Genomic DNA, 22824 nt, shown 5'->3' with positions numbered 1-22824 from the left:
TGAAATGTACTTGCTGATGTTTTCTAGCAGTGTGTCTCCTGCCCAACTCTTAGACTCCACATAGCTGAGAAAAATAAGGCATTCTTTACTTGCTTTGTTAGTGCTATTTTTCAATAAGTGTACGACGGTGGTAGAATCCACCCTTTATGATGTCACAAAGGGCCGCAAGACCTCTCGTAAGCTTGTACCCAGTTAGGTATTGACCCTCAAAACATGCAAAAAGGTCCATCAAAGCACAAGTTTTAGCAATATGCCGGGCAAATGTGTAGGAAGCTACAAACAGAGGGCTAAACATGCTGTTTTCAGGACATCTGTCGAGGGCTCGAGATAATTAAGCAAGAGAGAGAGAGACTGCTGCACAACAACTGTGATGAAAAATAAAGACGGTCACGCCTTCAAAAGAACTGTACTGATTTCAGACTTAATGTCTCAGAACTGGACCTGAGCAGGAAACGTGATACATTTTAAAGAAACATACATTTAAAGAATGCTTTATTTCATTTTTCAGTTAAAAAGCAGTTTTGCCACAAACATACAAATTCTATAATTTTTAAGTGGCAACGTTCAGAGTACAAATGAGGGCGGCAAACTGTACACGACAGTGGTTGTATGTGTGCGGCACCACGAGAACATCGTGGCTCTATCTGTCGAGTGGCCTGAGAGGGATGACCCGCAACACCTCTTTCTCATTGGTCAGTCTCACACATCGGGGGAAGGGCGGGGCACCACAGGTTCTGCTGCAGGACTTCTGCCGGTTCCGCAGCTGCACTGGCCGATGACTGACAGTCAAAACAAGGACATCTCAGGCAGAAAAATGCACCCAGACTCATGTAAACACACAGTGCCAGGACTGAGAACAAGAGCAAAACACAAGCAACAATGACGACGACAAGAAAAAATAAATCTCATCTGCATGAGTTTCCAAAAAAAATCACAGAGATTATGAAGAGGAGGTCAGATTTTTGTTTTACATTCCGTTTGTACCAGCTGACAGTGAAATAAAAACAGAGCCTCTGTCTTGACTGTGGTGAGCACCTTGATTGTAAAAGCACCTTTGACCCAGAGCAACACGCACTACGTTACAGTGTGATGCGTCCTGTAATACAGGAGCAGCTTTTTTTTTTTTTATTGTGCTTCTTTATTATTATTGTATTGATTGTACGGTTCAACGTAAAAAAAAAAAAAGAAAAGAAAAAAAGACCAAAATAACAAATAACAAAAAAAAAGTCATTGACCCATATTTGATTTGTGCAGTTCAAGGTGTGCTTTGCAAGTACACTTTGGTGTCAGACGGTCCGGTCTGTGGATGGCTCGGCCTTCCTGCTGGGTCCAGTGAGCGTCACAGGGTGCCGCAGGTGGCACAGCACTGCCTCTGGACCGACCTGAGGGAGCAGCGACCCAGCAGCTTCAGCTTGTCACAGAAGAGCGTGGACATGGTGTTCCTCCTGCAAGCCACACCTGGAGGGACGCAGCACAATTTATGCAGCGGCGCAACGCAAGACGGTCAGATGAATGTTTACTTACATTGTGTGTTTCCTTAGTTCAATCAGTTTTGCACAATAAAATGACCAAAAACACTGTGTTGTCATTTAGTTAAACAGCATATTCAGGCCTTTGTTTACTTCTTCCAGCCAAAATGCTCAGTTTTAGCTTCCTGTTAAAACTAACAGGGACCTTAAAGTATTCTCTGAGCCTGCGTTACTCGAGACACCTTCTCCAGTACCTGTTTTGGTCTTGCATTCCAGCATATTGCACTTCCTGAGTGTTTCTGGTCTGGAAATCTTCTCGCAGAGGTTGTTTGGCATCACAGCCAAATCCTGCTCACCTACGCAGTTTACTTCACGCTGCTGAAAACCTCCGCCACAGCTCACAGAGCACTGAAACAGTCAAGCACACACGCAGGGGTGAAGGTTCAACGTGTATTTCATTACCTGCGCAAAAAAAACAAACAAACTGTGAGCGCTTCGAGGAAATATTCTAATGATAACGTCACGTGTGACTGACCTCGTCCCAGTCCTCGGCCTGCCATCGGGCGCAGGGCTTCAGAGCGCAGGCCTCTGTGCTGTTTGGCCTCAGTGTGGCGTTGCAGCGATGAGGCGCGGGGCAGTACACGAGCCGTTCACGCATGCCTTCCCCACAGCTGCCAGTGCACTGGGTGGGGGAAAAACACAGAGATGTCAGCTGGAAGTATGTGTCTCGGCTCGTTCTAATTGGCTGCGCCCTGACGTGGCTGTAAGTGACGTTCTCCAGAACCGTTCTGATTGGCCAAATGGAGTTACAGAGGCATGATGGGAAGTGGCACTACTGCGCACGCTCTATGGGTCTATTAATGCCGAAGTCCAAAAGGTTTTCGGCGTGCGCGCTGGGTGAGCAGCTCCATTGAAATGAACGGGCCGCCGTCTTGGACTCTGGGGGCCTGGAGAACCCACGCAGACACAGTGAGAACGTGCAAAGTCCACACAGAAAGGCCCCCCAGGCTGGGAATCAAACCCACAACCTTCCTGGTCTGAAGTGTGAGCGCTAACCGCTGCACCACCATGTCGCCCTCTGCGACATCCATTTAATTCAACGACCCATAAGCTCAGCCTGCTCCTCGCTCCTACCGGTCCCCACGGTGACACGCTCCAGGCCACACAGGGCTTGTGTGGGCAGGTCAGAGTGCTGAGGGGTCTGCTGGACACAGCCTGGCAGTGGAAAGGTCGGAGAGGTCGCTTGCTCTGGGAGTCGACGCACTGGACGTCGCGGTGCCTCAACCCCGCCGTCGCTGCGCAGCCGTCAGGACACTAATGAGCAAATCACAGCACAAGAACTGAAGCTAGTTTCAGTGTCGAGCGGTTTATTGTCATTGCGTGTTTGCACGTGAAGCGAAATGCAAATTCAGGACCAGCATCGTGCCATCCACTGAAATCTAGGGCTAAAACTAAGAATGGATCCTATGATAAAGTGCAGTGAATTAAAACATTGGCATCCATGAATAATGAATAGCTATAAATAATAAAACCTCCTGAAGGCAGAGTCTGGAGAAGCGTGTTATCAAACACCCGCCATAGTTCCTGTCTCTGTCGTGTTGTTGTTGTTGTTGCGTCTTGCCTTGCTCCAGCTGCCACTCTGCCAAGCGGTGCAGGGCCGCAGGAGACACGTGCGTGCCGGCTCCGGTCTCTTCCGGCTGGCGCAGTCGTCGTCATCGTGCGTGCTGCAGACCACCGTCCTCCATATGGCTCCAATCCCACACGTTGTTGAACACTGACAGAACAAATAAGCCTTGTTCAACTCGGTTAGGCAGATTGATAACTCGTCCACACGTCAGTTGAGCGTCACATCACGTTTAAAAGCAACAACATGCAGGGGTTTTTTTTTTTCTTCAATGTATTGTTTCAAAGTTGGGTTGATGATTCGTTGACGCGTGTTGCTGACAGCCTTCCAAGCAGAGGTGGCAGGTGACAAGTTACAAATACTTCAGGTGTCAGTACTTTACGCGAGTATTTCTTTTTCTGACTTTTTACTTTTACTCCTTACATTTGTACACAAACATCTGCACTCTCTACTCCTCACTGCTTAGAAAAACATGCTTGTAACTTTTTTCTTTGAAATATACAAATTCTTCTCAACATAATTCACTTATCATGGATTATAGTTTGCTGCTTGAAGTTTATTTTGGAGTACCTCGTCTTTGCAATCACCGTTCAGTACGTTAAAGTACATTAACAGATGCTCATCACGGCCTCCGACCTCTGACCTTCTGGTCAGTTGAGTCCAGACTACCCCGTCACAACTCTTTCATTTTTGTTTCACTAATGACAAACAATCCTGTTTACTTACGTACTTGCGTAAATGAGTTGAATCAGGACTTTTTACTTTTACCAGAGTATTTGTTCTAAGTACAGAATGTCAATACTTCTTCTGCCACCTCTGCTAACGGCCGCCACACACACACACAACAACCTTGTGACCGCTTTATTTTCCTGCCTGGCACCTTCTGACAAGGACAAGTTTGTTCCCTTCGGCTCTTTCGTCATAATGAACCTTCTGGAGACTCAACGAGCAAGCTTCTTCTTGATGTTGCTGTGTGAAGCGTTGCCAGGAAGACAAGACGTGTTATCATGAAAGGGTGCCGGGCAGGCCACCAAAAGATATATAGTCCGACACCAGGCCAGACACGCTGAGGGGGCTGCACGGGGAGTTACTAGAAAATGAATCATTTCAAGGTAGAGGATGTGTAATCGCGGCCGAATCGTGACGTCACCCGACGCAGTTTGATTTCAAAGCTTTCCATTTTAATGACAGCCGCAGCGAAACCCTCAAAGGTGGAAAACAATCTTTGAAAAATGACGGGGTGCCTTGATAAACGGCCAGCAATAACTTTAACTATGTAGTTAAGGGGCTGAAGCATGAAAATTTACTGGTGTGGTGCTTCAGAAGAGATGATAATGCGGTCGTAAACATCTCTCCACCCACCTCGCTCCAGTTTCCGATGACCCAAAATATATCCAAGCTGACAGGCTCTCTGGCCAGCAGGTCGGACTGGTTACTGGCGGAGCCGCGACTCCCGGGGCTCCGCGGCCGCTGCTGGTTTGGGTTCTTGGGGCGACTGCTTTTGGACCAGGAGGAGGGTTTTTTGGTGGCGGGAGCGGAAGTGTTCCTCTTGGGTCCCGCCGAGGCTTTTCTCATTTTGATGATCCTGATGGTGGAGCGGGGCGCGGCAGCGGCGGTGGGCGTGGCTGCTTCTCTCACAGTCATAGGAGGAGGCGGCGTGGAACGGCGGAGGGGTCGATTGGTTACAGTTGGGGCGGCGGTGGCGGTGGCGGTGCTGGAAACGGCGAGGGGACCCGCGCTGGTTCTGTAGCCGCGCGACCTGACCCGATGCGTTGCGGCGGTGGCGGCGGCGGTGGTGGTGTGGTATGGGGGGCCGGCGAAGGGGTCGCGACCAGGGGTCGGCGCCCACGTCACAGTGGCGGCGGCGGTGGTGGTGTGGTGGTGGTGGTGGTGGTGGTATGGGGGGCCGGCGAAGGGGTTGCGACCAGGGGTCGGCGCCCACGTCACAGTGGCGGCGCGCGGCGGGGAGGGGGCGTAAGTGGCGGCTGCCTCGGATGTCGCGCGCGCGGCCGCCGCCGCCGTGGTGGTTGTTTGCAGAGTGGGCGTGGCCGGCCCCGGCGTCGGTGTTGGTGTGGATGATTGAAGAGGACCTTTGTGCGACGCAGATGTGGTCGCGTCCAGGTCGATAATTCCCTCCTCCTCCGTCATCCTCTCCTCAACAACATAATCATATCCTGGCGCGTACGCGACCACATTCGGCGTGCTCCCCTCCTCGGCCATTTCCTGCTCTGCTCCCGCCGCTCTCGCGTCCCCGGCCTTGGACGGGGGACCCTCGCCCCTCCGATCGCCGTCCCCTCCCGCGGTAACATTGACCAGACCGTCCTCTACGTCTCTAATTTCAGGGCTTGCGGTTTCGGGGACGCGGGGGGATGTGGCGTCGGGGATAAAAGCAGCAGCAGTTTGTGTAATTGTCGTCCCCGCCGTCACAGTGATGGCAGCCGTGGGTGCAGCTGAGGATGTGGTGCTGCCGGGAGCCCAGGTAGATGAAGCAGGCCGCGTGGTCGGCTGGCGTTTGCGTGGGTCGATGCGACGGTATTTCGGCGGAGGCCCCGGCTGCCGACGGAGACCCGTGTTGGGGCAGCTCTGCAGGCCGCACAGCGACCTGGAGCGGGGTTTGGTCGACGGGTCGCAGCTCTTCTTTGGCGCCAGCGCGCACGTGACGGTCCGCGAGCGAACGGCTCCTCCACATGTGACCGGACACTAGCAGTGAAGAAGAAGAAGAAGATTTTGATTCTTACAACCAAATTTTATTTACAGAAAAAAATAAAATTATAAAATTATGAAAAAATAAATCACAAAATATATAAACAAATGCATAATAATTAACAATAAACAATCGAACACAAGGCAAAAAGCAACATTCAATCCTTCAATGTCTCAGAAAAAATGATTCATTATTTAAAATAGCACACGAAATGTTGGCAATTATGGCACCAGATTGCTGACGAGCCCTCAAAGAAGAAGAAGAAGAAGAAGAAGAAGAAGAAGAAGAAGAAGACAACACATTCATTCAGGAAAGGAGGGAGACATTTCGGAAGTGTGGCAAATTAAATGAGCCCCAGACTATTTAGTTTTATCTCACAACTCCATCTGGTTGAAGGTGACTGAGGAAAAATATTCTATCACACTGAAACACACGGATCACAGCTTGCCATGCTAGTTTAGCCAGCTAGCTAAGGTTTGAGGCTTCCTGCTAGTGCAACAAGCTCCATTAGCTGAGCGTTACAACCTCGAGGTGAGCTGCCATTTGGTGTATTATTCAAGTAAACCTGCAAAGTCTTCAGTGATGCTTTATGATGTTTTCCAATATGAAAAAGTGAATTAGGTTCTGATAAAACTAGCGCGTTCTACTTTTAGCATCATTTAGGCTAGCAGTCACTTCCTGTCTTAGACTTCTCTTCTTCTTGGCCTTCTTAGAGTTACATGCAGCAGCTTGCTTGCCTTCTATTTCTCTGAGACCAATTAAAAACTCTTTCTGCTTAATTGGAAAATAGAAACGAGTTGCGTGAAAAAAAAGAAGGAGACCTCTTCCCAGACGCCAACATCCCAGTCCTGTCCACATGGGATGTCTCTGTTGCAGGGCACCATGGGCTTTGGCTTCAGGAGGTGTTTGCACTCGACGGGGTGAAGAACTCTTTCCTCGCCCGATACGGTGCGAACGCAGAGCACCGTCCGCTTCCGCACCCCCTCCGGTCCACAGGCGGCGGTGCACTGCTGCCACCCTCCCACCCACCACCTGACAAGGAGGGACAGAAGGAAGAAAAACTAAGCGTTGAAGTGCTCCAGACTGCCTTTTTCTAGAAATGGCAGCCAGTTTGTTGCAGGTTTTGTACATAGCATGAACACTAAGAACCTCGCGGGACAATCCATGGTCTTGCACTTCCGGTGTTTGTCTTCGGGGCGGCTCTCCGGGTCACACAGCGACTCGTCCACCACACCGACGTCCACCTCGAAGCACCGCGCCGGCTGAATCTGCTCACCTGGAACAGTTGGGAAACGGTCAGGATTGGAAGCCGCGAAAACACCAAGCAGTCAGCTGACTCTGACCGTATGTCCTCCCAGTGTCTCCCTCAGCAGATACGTAAGTTGTGTGGACATCCAGTCCACTCCTGGTTGTCAGTAGGTTGGAATGTGACTGCAAACTCAAACTTTTCCAGGCTCTGCAGGGTGCAAACCTGAAGACAGGCTCTGACCCTTTTCCAACTCTGAGAGCAGGATAATGGCGTGGGTGGAATCCATCCAACATACAACCAACATTATTTCTAATCAAGTGCAGAACTCACCGAGGCCACAGGTGGTGCTGCAGTCGGTCCATGCCCCGTGGCGCCACGTGTAGACAGGTTCAAAGACCTCGTTCCCTGGCTCTTTGCTCTTCTTGATGATGTACTCGTACTTTATGCCTGGATTCTTCTCCTGAAACAGCAACTGGATGACGAGAACAATCAAAATCAATAACGGGCTCGTCTCAGTTCCAACAACATTAGTTTGCTGTTTTCACGTCTGGAGATATTTTCAAAATGTTATCCCGACGTTGCCGACGACCTACTTGCAGCACGACCGGCTCCTTGGTGGGGCCGGGGGCCGTGAGGTTCTCCATGTTCCCGCTACGCTCGTAGAAGAAGGTGGTCCCACCGGCCTGGTACTCCCCGTTCCACTGGATGATGTAGTTGCCGTTGAGGAAGTACTGCTCCGACGAGTCGCTCCGGAGAGCCAGGAAGTTACCGGCCTCCTCCACTTCCTTCACCAGGATGTCCCGCGCCCCAGCGGGTATCACACCCACGTCAGTGTACCCTGTGGGAATGAAGGGGCAAAGGGTGGGAGGGTTGAGGTGGAGGTAAGGGGGGGGCTCGTGTCACAACAAGGTAATAGATGGCCCACCATGACTGCTGCCTCACTCACATCCACACCAGCAGACAGGGTCTCTCTGATCTTTAATAGAGGGTGGGCTCAGCCTGTGGGAGCAACTGGCATGTGTGTGTGTGTGTGTGTCTGTGTGTGTGTGTGTGTGAGAGAGTGAGCGTATGTGTGTTTAGTCGGCGTGGGGGGCACTGCCCCGTCTCTGGTTTTTATTGTGTTTCGATGGAAGGAGGCTTGGATGGTGGAGTTGAGGTGGGGGGAGGGGGGGGGATGAGAAAGCAGCTATGAGTAGGTCTCTGGAGTTTAATGATGTTTGTGGGAAGGTGTGTGTTTGTGTGTCTGTGTGTGTGTACGTGTGTGTGTGTGTCGCGAAGGGGGGAGGTTTGCACTTGGTCTCAGCCTTTTGAAGTCTTACACATCTGGGCTGGTTATCAGAGAGGTTGTACACACTCACACACTCTCTCTCACACACACACACACACACACACACACACACACACACACACACACACACACACACACACACACACACACACACACACACACACACACACACACACACACACACACACACGTGGGAGAGCTGAGGGGGAAAGAGGTGACTGTGTCCCTCACCTTCAATCTTTGCTACTTGGTCTTTCTACAAGTTAATTATTCTTCAAAAATAATATTCAATAATATTAACCTCCCAAAATTGAAATAAAGCCTGAACACCACGGGCACGCACACACACACACACACTCACTCTGTACTTCAATCACGCAGCTGCACAGTGTGGGCAAGAATCACAACAACAAAGAAACTATGCGATGGCGTAATGCTAATAAAATGTCCAGAAATCATTTTTTTTGTGGCTGTACAAACAGATATTAAAGACAGGGTTTTCTCAGCTGAGCACCTAAAGGCTTTCAGTCATTAACCGCTCATCTGCTTGTGGTTACTGAGGTTTCAAAATTGTCAAGATTTTCTTTCCCTCCCTATGTAAAGACAATTAGATTTGTCTCCAGCTGTTCTCATCCCCTGCGTGTCGGACTCACCGGAGCCCTCCCCATCGTCAAACGACTTGTGAACCGTCTCGCAGCTCGTGCCGTCGCCCAGACACACCCCGCAGCGGTCTTCCAGCGCGTTGGAGTCGATGCCGAAGTCACAGCCCACCTCCTGCACACAAATACCCGACAAAGACACACAACATTACATTGGTGCACAACCCCCCCCCACCCTCGATTGAATTGTAGATAAACTTGATATTTTTTTGTTTTATTTAAACTTTATGGAATCAGGTTAGTCCCACTGATATGTACGGAAGAGGATTAGGGCCACAAGAAGAGAAAAAAAAAAATCAAGAAAGAATTTTATTTCAAGATTCCATTTCAAGAATGAAGTTGTGAATTTTCGTGAATACAGGCAATTTCAAGATTAAAGTCGAAAGTTGAAATTGTGAGAATAAAGTTGAATTTCCGAGAATAAAGTTGAAATTGTGAGAATAAAGTCGAAATTTCAGAATAAAATTGACATTTTGTGACGTTGAAATTCCGAGAATAAAGTTGAAATGCTCTGTGCACAAGCCTAGTGGAGTACTTCCGTTTTCGTCAGTTTCCTGTTTAATTCAACTTTATTCACAAAAAATTACAACATAAAACTCTAGATGGAAGCTTAAAAAAAAAAAAAAAAACTCTTTAGTGTCATATTTTTCTTTCTTGTTTTGGTCCTAATCCTCTTTGGCAGATATCACGTCTTATTTCAAGGAGGATCTTCCCAGGAACGTCAGTGAGACATGGTCCAAGGTGATGAAAAAGTCACATACATGCAGTAAACAGTAAAGACTTTACATAATAAACTCTCAGTTAACAGTTAGACACAGAAAGTGTAGATTCCAGTCCCCTCACTAACAACTTAAACCCACCTAGGGTGATAAAGTTCTGCAGCTCAAAATCAGTCTTTAACTAAATCGTCCCAAGTAATGGGTGCAGAAAAGCTAAAAGCCCCTCTTCCCCCGCACAGCCTGCACTTTGGCAACAACAAATTGCACGACATCAGACGAATGTGAGTTTGTGGAGTCCTTCCTTCAAGACTGGGAGATTAAAAGGGAGGAGAGCTCTAGTCTGGAGGATTCTCCATGCACCGCTGCAAGCCCACTCCCCTGCTCTTCATTAGTCTCTTACCCAGCCACACTACCTTGCACACGCCATTCACGCAGATGCTCCTGGAGTTGTTGTTCATGAAGCACGGCGTGCCGTCTGTCACCGTGTCCAGCAGCTTCTCGGAGAAATACTCAGAGGTCGGCCGGCAGTGCAGCTCACAGGGATGTACTGGGAACAAAGACAGGCCAGCCGAGAGTCAGGTCAAAACAACTCAAATCAACCAATCACAATATTTTGCCTTGTCTTGGATATTTTTAAAAACGTGGGACGCTCTGAAATATAACGTTCACAGACGCACTGAGACTTATCAGTATAATTGCTGCCCTCTGCTGGATTACGCATGTAAATGCATCTTAGAATCTTTTGGGGAGGTGCATAGACAGGCCATTGGGACGTTTCTGTTTCTGTTTGTGGCGTCTGATTCCAAACATCTACTGACCTCTACTGGCAGATGTCAGAATCTCAACTGAAATATTAACCAGCTCGTCCTTTGCTGCCACTGAACTCCCGAAAAACAAGAAAACTCCATCCTCTGCGAACTGCGCTTGCTTCGTATTCTCCGAAAGTGTGTGCCAAAAGTATCCCTCTGTGATGTCACAAAGGGATACATCTCATAGATTAATGATAATAGCACCACGTAATCATTTTCTGCATATCAAAGTATTGGAGAATCGTCGATGTGACATTCAAGATTCAAAGATCTTTATTGTCATTCTGCAAGCACAACGGAATTTTGAGGAGTCTCTTGAAAAAAACGAAAAAAGAAATATACATGCAAGTTGTTTTTTCTATAGAAATATAGTCCACACTGTTAAGTTAAAAAAAAATAATAATAATAGGTTCTCAAATATAAAACACCTGTAAAATTGACAGAAATGAAATGAAATAGAAAAAAAATTCCCATTGTGAGATTGCGAGGCGTTCAACTCACGAGGGTTGGCGACGGGAATCCACTGGTAGAGCTGGTTGTGATACGGCACGGTGTCAAACTCGCTGCACAGCATCTCTCGGAACGTGGGCTTGTTGTTCGGACAGGGTTTGGTGTGACACGTGCGGTAACGCTTCCGCTCCCCCGTGCAGTACTTGCCTCCGAACTCCGGCCTGTGGACGATGATACATTTTAGTCGTGTGCGACGGACAGTCAGACAGCCGGTCTGCTTTCAGGAGGTCACTCTCACTTGGGGCTGTTGCACTCCCTCTCTGCTGATTGCACTCCTGTGCCACAAGTCCTGGAGCAGTGAGACCACGTGCTCCACTGACCCCAACCTCCGTTCACTGTCTCTGGGAGTTTGCCCACAATCACACACTCTCCTGAGATACACCACTGAGACAGACGAGACAGGATACCATCACTGGAATATCAAGAGCAATAGTTCAGGCAGTCGCTTTCCACTTTAGATTCATCAGATTCATTAAAACTCCCATAGCAGCTCATCTCCTTTGAATTTTCGTGCAACCTAATTAGTTAACCAGATCAGAACTGATTGATTAATCAGTGCAAATCTACATGTTCTTTTTTTCTAATTTTATTTATGAGCATATATAATTATAAAATAGAACAAATACATATACATGTCTCTCTGTTAATAGAGAGAAAGACAGGAGAAATGTGCAGGTGAGGTCGGAAACCCAAAAGGCAATGACCTCACCTTGGTCCAACAGCATTCTAAACAAAGTAGGGAAACAATATTAACATACCTAATAATAATAAAATAATATTTGTTAAAAAAAAAAAAAAAGTGCTAAAGTGCTATCCACAAAAAAAGCTGTACATCTAAATGTTAAGATTATTATTAACCCCTCAGGTTATTAATAATAAACTTTTTTTTTTATGAGTGCCTTTCTGAGCACCCAAGGACACTTTGGAGGGAACACACATGCAACAAAGCAACAGTTAAAAGCGACACACAGAAAAGAGTTTCAGAGTAGCTGAAAATTCAACTTCAGGATCAAGATCAGGATAGTTTAATCTCACACTCGCCGTCCTAATAAAACCCAGAGTGTGACGGGTCAGCACCCACCTTCTCTGGCCCACAGCGGGTGCCGTCTATGGGCGCATCCAGCTTGGAGCGACACGTGCCGTTGACTGAACACCAGAGGATCTGGCAAACGTTCTGAGGGAGGATCACAATGCAGTCAGACGAGGATTTCTTTGCTCCGGCCGGAGACTCTGGACATTCAGGCCGGCGGCACTTACGTCCACCTCGTGGCAGAAGGTGGCGTTGGGGCCGTACTGGAGCTGGCACTGGTGGTGTGTGGTGTAGCGGAAGCCGAGGCGAGCCAGCGGCGTGGTGAGGTCCCTCTTGGAAGGACGATCGTCCAGACAGAAACCCCAGCCCCGACTAGACACACACACACACGACAAATTGTCGGATAAAAGCAACTTTAACGAGACAGAGTTCAGCTCGAGATAATTATGAAGGGAACAAAAAAAAAATTCAGAGGCATTGCAATTATAATTTAACAACATATTTACTCATAAAGTGGTCCTATTTCGACAGGGACAATGCCATTGTTCGGGGGGTGCGAGGCGACGAACGTCTGACTTACTCCAGAAACCGCGTGATGTATTCTTTGGAGCAGGTGGACCAGGTGAGAGGCGAGCTGTCGTACATCAGCTGCCTGGACATGATGAACGGGTGTCTCCCCTCCAGCTCGCAGTCGTTGCCCTGGCCGTCGTGATGGATCCCGAAGCTGCGGGTAGAACGTCGACAATTAGCACCGTCACACGTGCGTCATGTCTAACATCACGTTCACCCAATCATCAGGATTCTCACCACTTTCATCCTCTTATATTATTTATCACTAATCGTACTGTCATTGTTTAATGTCTTGCCATTATTTCTAAGACAATTTTCAGTTCACTACCACGCACACACACACACACACACACACACACACACACACACACACACACACACACCTGTGGCCCATCTCATGAGCGACGGTGAAGGCGACAGGTAGCCCCGAGTCCTCGTTGATGTTGCAGCTGCGGTGCGGTTGACACATGCCGGACAGATGGGACAGGCCCAGAGTCTCACAGGGCTGGTTCATTCCAGCACAGATGTCTTTCCTGTGGGGGGGGGGGGGGGGGGGGGGGGGTCAGAGGAGGTCAGGGCAGACGGAAGGGTGAGCGCCCAAAACATATTTCAGACTCAAAAGGGAGTTTTTGTTGTTTTTTTTTATCAGGAGAAATGTAATGCAACCCAAAACAGAGCTGGTTTGCTCGCCTTGTAATCAGCACGGCTACATCGTGATGGGCTGGGTGTGTGTCGCTCTGAGGGTTGAGGTTCTTCTGCCAAGCGCAGAAACTGGCCAATGTGCTGTCAGCATGATGGACGATCTTCAGCCCTTTCTGCAGGAAGAAAAACAACAGCAGAATTGAGGTTTTGTACAGTGACCTGAAGGTCCAGTGTGTAAAATGTGGCTTGCTAGATGATTTTGCATTGGTAAATACAGATGTTTGTTATGCTGTTTGTTTGTTGTTTGTTTGTTTGTTTGTTTGATTTAAGGGAACGGCCGCCTGCTAGGAGGACAGCAAAAGTTTCCTCCGGCTCAGCGCGCAGACTGCAGACCTTCTGAATGCGTGTGCAACAGTTGTACCTCTTCCCCCTGCAGCAGAATGAGACGGACCAGGATGACGTGGATGGCGTTCCCAATGCTGGCGTCGTGGAAGATCCCAGCCACCTGCACAACGCAGAAGAAGAGGAAAAATCTTAGGAGTGAAGAGTAAAGAGCAAAACACTTCAGATCTTCCCAAACTGCTGACCATGTTCATGATGGTGAAGATGTAGGACTCCACGTTCTCGCTCCCGTGATATTCTATCAGCTTGGAGTCGGCCACCACCATGGTCTCCACCCAGCGCTCCCTGCTGACGGAGCGCTGCGAGCGGCCGCGGTCCGGCCGCCCTCCCCTCTGCTGCTCCCGCTCCCATTCCTGGCGCTCCTCCTCCGCCTGGGCCGAGTGGCTCGGGGAATCTGCAGCAGGGGAAAGCACGGGAGAGCCACTGGCTGCACACCTGCGCCTTCTCCTCAGCTGACTCCAGAATGTACGCACGTGCTTGCGATTGCACAAACATCTTCCCCGTCGCACACACACACACACACGCACACATACCTCGGACTCCGCATTGGCCGGGCGCTTCGTTGGACTCGGTGCTCCTTTTTCTTCTGGACGTCTCCGTAGTGAGTCTTGGATACACGATGTGAGGCTCTGGACCCCCTGCAGGATTGTCGGGGGATTGCTGGACGGGTTCAATGAAGAAGTGTCCTTCTGGCAGGGAGAAGAAGCCTCTCTGAGGACGACAATGTTAGAGTTAGAAGTGCTATAGTTGAGGTTGGAATCGATTTTTCTGTGACTTTGCGCACGGGAAACAGAAACGTCTAAATCCTAGTCTTGTTCCTAAAGATTCTACTTTGAACCTCATTTTCTAGACTCACACATTCTCCAGATTTTAAAATAACAGACATTATTGGGAAGTAAAAGCATAAACCAGAAAAGTGTCCTTTTGAAAGCCTTTTCTTTAAGAACATTTTGCTGAAATCACATGATCAGTCTTTTCTTTGGAGAAAAAGCCACATTAATACCTCTACAGCCTGTCACTGTTAGCAAACTCCCTTAAAAAAAAAAACGAGAGGGGGAAAAAAAAATCCCTCCTTGTCTTCTACTGCTTGCTCTGCTGTGCAACAAGGGGCCTCTGTGAGCGGGGAGCTAAAGCGGGATAGACGTGCTATTCTACCGGAGCACTAAAGAGGGTTTATTTTATTGGTAGCCAAAAGGCTGCTTCTCTGACCGCTAAGAGGAAACATAAAGATCTGAAAAGTAGATAACAAGCGGTACAGGACCTTTTAAAGTTGAGAGGGTGAACTCGCTCCCTTGAGAATCCCTCAGAAAAAGGTCATTCCTCTGTAATTTTAATCATTAGTTGACAGATCCTAATATGAACCGCCCCTCGGGCACATTCCCTGTCTGCAGCAGCAGCAGCGGCCGCAGCGGCAGCAGCAGCAACAGCAGCAGCAGCAGCAGCAGCAGCAGCAGCAGCAGCAGCCTGACACAAACTCTGTCCTAAGTATTCCATGCGTGTTCTTACTGGTGTGGACTATTAACTGGAGCAGGCTATAAGGCTGCTGATGGGGTGAGGTTTGCCTGTGCACACACACACCTACATGACACCCATGACTGAGCACAATGGAGGCTTCTGTCAGACCTCTGACTCATCCTTTGTAAGAGCACGTTGCACAAGTTGACTTTGTTAACGTATGGATGCATACGTCGGCATCCGCGTGCATGTGTGTGTGTGCGTTAAGAGTGAAACTGAGCATCTCTCTCTCTCTCTCTCTCTCTCTCTCTCTCTCTCTCTCTCTCTCTCTCTCTCTCCCTCTCCCTCTCCCTCTCCCTCTCTCTCTCTCTCTCTCTCTCTCTCTCTCTCTCTCTCTCTCTCTCTCTCTCTCTCTCTCTCTCTCTCTCTCTCTGAAGCAGGCGCAGATGTGAAAATGAGGCCATGCACTGCTTACAGTCAAGCCTGTTGCGGCTCTCAGGGTCACCCCGACTGTTTGCTGCAGTTCTGCACCGCTCAGTTTTCTGGGTCATCAACCGTAGCGCTGAACGCTGTAAAATGCCAGAGCATAAAATGCTTTGGGAACAACTCTGGCTCATCTGTACACGTGAAGCTTCCAGAGGAACAATGATCCTCCACTCCCTCTGCGACTGGGTTATTTATTTTCATCGCTTTTATTTTTATTTTTTCTCATCCTTAGGACACATTGATAGCACATCATCCAGCCAGGGCTCCCTGAGCTGCGAGAGACTCATGGAGAAAGCACGCAGGCTGCTATTTCTTCAGTCAGCTGGGAAAGCTTCCCAGACGCCCAGCCAACTTTACTGCAGCCCTGTTTCTAATCCCGCTGCATACGATTATCGCTTGACCAAATAAAGATCGGAGGCCTCGCAACATATACAAATCTGCGACGTGTCGCAAGGCTGTATATCAATCGAGCGTGAAATCTGGCTAATCCACGCGCCGATCGCCACACACCTCCAGTCTGGATGTCGGCGGCGGTGCCGGCGCTGTGTAAACAGTCGTTGGCGTGAGCGCCGCGAGGAAAGCAGAGCGACCGCAGCGAGCTGTCGCAGAAGAAACTACAGCCACTCCAGCTGACGCTACAAAGGCTGCTTTGCTACAACAGTCTATTCAGTGTCTTGCCCAAGGACACAACAACAGACTGGGATGGAGCGGGATTTGAGCCCAATCTACCTCCTAAACTACAGTCGCACAAATGTTAAATATAAGTATTAGTATAGGAACTAGGGGCCATTTGTGACGATTTGCTTTGCGGGAATTTCTTGTAAGTAGAAGAAACAGGTGCATTTCAGGAGGAATTCTGACAATAAAAAGTAATCAATCAATCGGGTCCAAGTTATCCCAGGATCTAAAAGTGTGGTGCTTTCAGGGGGATTCCACTGCACTCAGCGAGTCGCCGCAGAGAAAACCAGGTGGTGATGATCCGCCGTGCAAGAATGCTGCAGACCGCCCCGTCCAAACAACCAGACATTCACGGAGCCGTATCTGGGTGACGTGCTTTCCAAATACAGTAGGAAGTTCACCGGAGAGCCCGCGGCTCTTTCTCTGATCTGCCGTATCATTTTTTCTTTTTTTTTTCACTTCGCGATCCCTCAATTGCCGTCCGCGAGCAGGACATTGTTCCCGCACTTTGTGTCTCAACGGAGGGATTATCCCCTAACGCTCCCGAGTTCCGTGCCAGCTGAAACTAGCCTGGCTCTAGAATTCCCCGTGCACTTTGGCCACTTCTTCTCTCACCCACCACCTCCTACCTCCTCCTCCTCCTCCTCTCCCCTTCTCCATTAATCCCTTCCTCTGACCTGGAGGAAGCGTGTTTGGGTGTGAGGTGCCAGAGCCTTGGGAGGTTACCATAACACAGGTCTGTGTTCTAAATACGCCGACCATGTGGAACTGCTTTGCCCCCGTTTCCTGCTCCGGTGGCTTTTTCTGCAGCGTTGCCCAACTGGGCCCTGGAATAAAATCCGGCGCTTGTTGTGCGGCCCGTGGCCTGATTAGCGGGACGGGAGGAGGGGCGGGGGCGGGGGCGGGGGCGGACGGTGCTGCGTTTGTCCCCCGTTACGACCGTGTCTTTTGTCGTTAAAAATCTCATGGCCAGTTTAATTAGTCGCCTTTCACTTTAGGAGATAACTCCTGCCTGCCAGAGATTTCTCCTTGGAGTGGCCACAGGGTGAGGTCATTATGCTTTTGGTTGGTTACGTTTGTTTGCTGTCAAGAATGGTTGATATATTTTCACTTTTTTTTACTTACTTTTCCATCTCCTCCTCCGTCCAAACATAACGCGCCATTTTCACTAGAAGTGAACTGGTCATGTGACCCCGTACATCACGTCCGCAAATGTGTAGATGCAAAACAAGTATTTCCATGACACTTTTCTGATACACCTCGATATCAATATGTCTGAAAAACCACCTCATGAGAGCATCAAAACCTTTCAGCCATATTTGAGAGTTTTTTTCCAAGTTTAGGTGTTTCCATCACCAGTTTTTTTTATTGCGATATTTTAGGTTTTGTGCAATTCCAGGGGTAACGCAAACGCAGCTAGTGTCAAATTCTCCCACCACTGGCCACCACGTAAGCTCCGCCCCTGCCTGCGGGACTGTCGCCCTTCCCAGGGGTCAAACGCATTATCGTTTTCCTCCCTGTGCGCGCGCAGAAACACGCACTTGAGCGAGGGAAAGGGAGGCGATTTCATAGGTCTGAACTTGCACGTTCTCGCTCGGTGTTGCGCCTCGGGAATAATGGAAAGGCTGGAAAAAAAATGATCTAGGCATCAAACAGAGCGGTGGAAAGAACAACCCGCTACTATTTATCCTGGCTTGGAGTTTGGGAGTTTTTCCACTTGTGCAGTCAAAATAATGGTTTGGAGCCTGGCCTGCCCACGGTGTTAACACCTGGAAGCTCTCATTGAGTTGTTTCCAACAATTAGAAAACATAGAGTGTAAATAAAAATAGGAAATAGGAAAACTGAAAGTTTGTTGGGTTTTTTTCCCTCAAATCCTTTTATATAAAAAAAAAATGTTTTGAACCAGTGGAAAATGTTTCATTTCTAGTTGCAATGTTTCCTGCTCTTTGTGGGTTTCAACATAATTAGAATCTAATTCAAAATGAATTCATGGCTGGGAGCAGCTCATCTCTCCACCTCTGAGAGTCAGTTGGAGGGGTTCCCCTCCCACACGTCTCCGGCCTCACTGTGGCTCTCAGCCACTCCAGACTTTCCATAAAACAGACCATGAATCACACGGAGCCGCGGCCGGTTCCTCAGCCTTTGGTGTTGAGCGCAGACGGCAAAAAGTGAAGCGTTTCTCAACGTAAAGGCCTCGCAAGTGATTACGATCTGCGGTGACATAACACACTTTTCAAATGTGGAACAATTGAAAGGTCAGGCGAGGAGGAGGTGAAGGAGGAAAAAGAGGAGGAGGAGGAGGAGGCCGCTGCTGCGCAAAGCCACACAAACATAACAAGAGGTGGAGAGGAGGCAAGACCCTGCAGGCGAGGCATTCCTGCTGTGACACAATCAAACACGAACACGGAAACATTCTTCTGGACTTAAACTGACACATCCAATCCCTGCGGAGGCGGGACGCTGGTGTGGGACCTAATAATCATTATTTATTCCACACTGGAGAGAGCGCGTCAGGGCACTGCTGAATAAGCCAGCAGCAATGAATACTCTCGAGAAACTGCAGATCCAGTTTGTTTTCATACGTGGAGCTACTTGAGTGAGTTTTCAGAGGTTATAAACATTCGCAGCGAGACGGGAGGGGGGGAGGCGCTTTCTTCTTTCTTTAATCCCCATGTTTTAAAGCGAGAAGTTGTAATGAAGCCCGTGTTTTCTGCAGCCGGAGCGCAAGAGGGGAAGCGGTGAATGACCGAGGGTGAAAGTTGGAGGGAAAGCAGCTGACAGACAAAGAGGACACAGAGGGTCTCGCTCGCGCTTGGCAGCGGTCCCTCTGCAAATAGTGGCAGGAAGTCTTTGAAGGGTAAACCAACACACAGGCCCAGTGTTACCATAGAGCTTTCACTCCACAGCCAATGACTGAGTGCCTACAGTAAAAAAAAAAACACTTATTTATGATCCCACCCGGTCAGTGGAGAAAGTCCAATGGGTTGAGAAAGCATTGGACTTTCTCAACCCCAGGCTTGCAGGGTATTAATGTGCATGAATCTTCCCAATGGATCTGCGCTATCGCTGGAATCACTTTTACAAATCCCAGAATGCTCTGCTGGTATTGGAGCATCAATCAGGACAGGCGATCATTGAAGGATATTATTATGACTTACTTGGTTTATCGTTGTTATTTTATTTTATTATCAGCCAGTGGAAAAAGGTTACTGCTGAGATTTAAATCACAAGGCTTCAAATAAAATAATAAAAAAGAGTCAAATGATTTTTTTTTTTATTGACATATTTTGACAAGTTTTTTTTTTTATTTGGGATTTGAATTTGCAGGTTTGTAATATTAAGCATTAAGCTTTGCTTGTTGCAAAACTTGTTTGGGTCCTTTTAAAAAAGGGTCACTGTTATATCTGGAGGAAGATTTTTTTCCAATAAATATCAGTGTTGGCCCATGACTTTGTCCAAGTTTTACATTTTTGCCCACTGTTGGTTTGAGTTTGACACCCGTGTTCTAAGGACGCGTTTGAACGCTGTTTCTCCCTACCAGTCCTTTGCAGGTGCTGATGGCCGCGGTCCCCCGCACGCCAGGGGCCTCCACGGCGCCGAGGAGGTGGCAGGAGTCAGCCCCGGGGCGATGGGGCTCGGCCCGCACGCCGCTTCCGTTCCTCGTCTCCAGGATGTAGTCGCTGGAAACCAGGTGATCGTTTGCAGCCAGACGGAACGTTAAAGGGCGACCCTGGTAGTTGACCCGGTAGTAAACCTGTCCCTCCGCAGCGCGCGGCCGCAGGTCCCGCCTGACGCGGTGAGACACAGAGTGGGAGACGAAGCCTCCATCGGCAGTGATCTTCACGGGGTGGACGATGGTTGTGTCTGCTGTCTCTGGCTGCCCTGAGGGGTCACCGGTGACATGCAACACACACACACACACACACACACACACACACACACACACACACACACACACACACAAGCGATTAGATGTGTGCAGTGTGGTTATGCATGCATATTATAGTTGCTGTTGCTTGAAGTGGAGTTATTTGAACAATGCTTGGATCATAATTTAGAGTGCCTCCGCTTTGGGGCCACTCTCCAGTAACGGGGAAACAGGTAGAAAACAACACAGGTGCTTGTTGTTGTCAACATGTATGTAACAACTAATGCATTGTTTCATCGATTGCAAAAGAATCATTTGCCTCTTTACCCAAGTACATATCAGGACCTGTGCTCTATTACTTTTACACGAGTAACGAGTCAGTACTTCTACCACAGTATTTCTTTCACACAAGTGTGCGTACTTTTACTTCAGTACACAATCTGAAAACTCTCGCCACCTCTGTGCAGCGATGGCACGCTGCACTTCCCTCCCTCCCTCCTGCCCCCCCACCCCCCTCCAAAGTGCACACGCGTCCGCGCAGGTGATGCACTCACACTCGTCCACAGAGAAGGCGTTGAAACTGCGAACTGCAAAAAATATATATATATAATATATAAAAACAAAAAAAAAGACTGACCTTGCTCTGCTGCAAGGAGCGAGAGGAGGCTGTCAGCGGCGGAGAGCTCCGCGCGTCCGGCTGCCACAGTCACAGCAGAGTGGATCAGCAGCAGCAAAAGGAGCGGGCACCCCTGCAGACATGGCATATTTCATAGAAGGAGCTGCAGCTGCAGAAGAAGAAGGAGTCCTTTCCTGGCACCGCTCGGCGACCGCTTCGATCCTGCGCCGCTCCTTCTGTGTCATGTCCTGGCCGAGTTCTCCTCCGGACGGCCCTCGGCGAAGGGGAACATGCTCAGAGCGCGAGCTGCGAGCCAAGTCGAGATCTTTTTTAAACCGAAGAAGAAGGGGGGGGGGGGGGGAGAAGAAGAGGGAAAGCTGAGCGCGCAGGGGGCGGAGGAGAGGAGTGTTCTGGTGGTGAAGGAGGCGGAGTGGGATCAGCTGCCGCTGCCGCTGCTGCTGCCGGTGTCATGCAGAGATCTGCGCTCATTCAGCTCTCGGGAGCGCGCACCGCTGGAGCTGCGCCCGCAGAGACGCGGTTGAATGAGATATCGTTTACTTCTTTGTCAGTGACACATTGTCACAGTATGTATCCCACAAGCGTTTCATTAAACTCATCAGGGATGAGTCAGAAATCATCAATATAAGTTTTATACGCTTAAAACACTTCAGTGAGAGAGATTTTTGTCAAAATCACCAGAGGCAGGGAGTAACGAAATACACATACTAAGTTACTGTACTTTAACGCAGAAGACTTTTAGAGTATTTGTACTTTACTTGAGTATTGCTTTTACTGATGACTTTTTACTTTTACTTCCTACATTTGTACACAAATATTTGTACTTTCTGCTCTTAAACTGGACTTACAGTACACTGGGGGAAAAAATACACTTTTTTTGGGAGGGGGGGGTTTAAAGATACATATTGCCTTGCGATGAACTGGCCACTTGTCCAGGGTGTCACCCTACCTTCGCCCTAAGACAGCTGGGATAGGCTCCAGCAGACCCCCGTGACCCTGAGCTCGGGAAGAAGCGGGTATGGAAAATGAATGAATGAAGATACATGTTCTGCCTCTCAGCAGACTTGCAGATCTCGACATGACACCGGCAGACAGGAGGGATGAGCTGGATGTGAGTGAACCGGTTGTCCTGTGTCGAGACTTGCCAACAGACGCGGCACCATCTCAAAGTAATTAGCCGCAGCCTCCCCCAGAATCACGTGGATCTTTGCCTCTTTATCTCTGGCCAGAAGTTGAAGAAAATTGTTTTAACCAGGAATTTGTGCACAACGGTTATGAAGGAGGGGCTGAGACTGTTTAAATTCCTAAACACTTGCACCTTGTATTATCCATGCACCCAGGCCGCCACACAGGCTAGCACTCTGGAATCTACACGATCATTTTGGAAAGTTTAGTGGCCTTATAAAAACACCATGACCCAGTGATAACACACAGATATTAGACAAATGGGCCATACAGGGTGGTTGACCCAATAAAAACAACATGCAACTTGACACTGAGCCATTAAAATGAAAACAACTTTGAAAATAAAAGAAAAAAACACACAACCTTGAATCAACCCACCCTACATTCAAGTACAAAGAGTGTGTTGTGAGGTCTTTTCTGACCCTGGCAAATAAAATAAATAATAAATAAATAAAATGAAGCAGTGTGCCACACCTCTCTCATTCCTCAAATCAAAGTGATGGAACATTTCTTAATGATAACGTAGATTATAAGAACGGAATGTCCTCTCGCATTGCTGGATTGTGGGCAGTTGGTTTTCTTTGCACGTGTGCCAAGAATCCAGACCGCTCCAGATTCTCTCAGAGCTCTCTGGAGCAGGTTCAGCCCAACAACGAGTCATCTTCTAATTATCCGCACAGACAGAACCAGAAGTGACCCTCTGAAGTAGCCGGCCCCGTTACAGTAATGTGAAACAGACTGTGAAATGTCTGAACCTGGAAAATAATCAGGACCCCGTTAGTGTTGGGAGAGAGGGACCGCGGTCACATTCCTCATCAAGGTTTCCCTGTGCTGTGGCGAGA

General features: G+C 48.7%; 1 protein-coding gene across 1 annotated transcript; it reads right to left on the bottom strand.

Moving 5' to 3' along the window:
* Nucleotides 1–475: 475 nt before the first annotated feature.
* Nucleotides 476–21517, bottom strand: LOC142893078 (A disintegrin and metalloproteinase with thrombospondin motifs 12-like). Its single transcript, XM_076033330.1, has 24 exons — nt 20801–21517; nt 19834–20177; nt 14209–14386; nt 13861–14069; nt 13695–13778; nt 13322–13446; nt 13015–13164; nt 12642–12785; nt 12289–12433; nt 12113–12205; nt 11270–11415; nt 11023–11192; nt 10126–10259; nt 8988–9108; nt 7640–7884; nt 7377–7518; nt 6947–7073; nt 6619–6829; nt 4456–5793; nt 3091–3243; nt 2604–2783; nt 2005–2151; nt 1724–1877; nt 476–1458 (listed from the first exon to the last, which is right to left on the bottom strand). Exons 1-24 carry the CDS (start codon nt 20925–20927, stop codon nt 1340–1342), a joined length of 4986 nt encoding a protein of 1661 aa, XP_075889445.1. The 5' UTR covers nt 20928–21517; the 3' UTR covers nt 476–1339.
* Nucleotides 21518–22824: the final 1307 nt, after the last annotated feature.

This window comes from Nelusetta ayraudi, unplaced genomic scaffold (assembly GCF_046127955.1).
Source record: "Nelusetta ayraudi isolate G7.1 ecotype Tasmania unplaced genomic scaffold, CSIRO-AGI_Nayr_v1 ptg000041l, whole genome shotgun sequence".
Taxonomy (NCBI): domain Eukaryota; kingdom Metazoa; phylum Chordata; class Actinopteri; order Tetraodontiformes; family Monacanthidae; genus Nelusetta; species Nelusetta ayraudi.
This window is presented reverse-complemented; position numbering and strand designations above follow the sequence as displayed.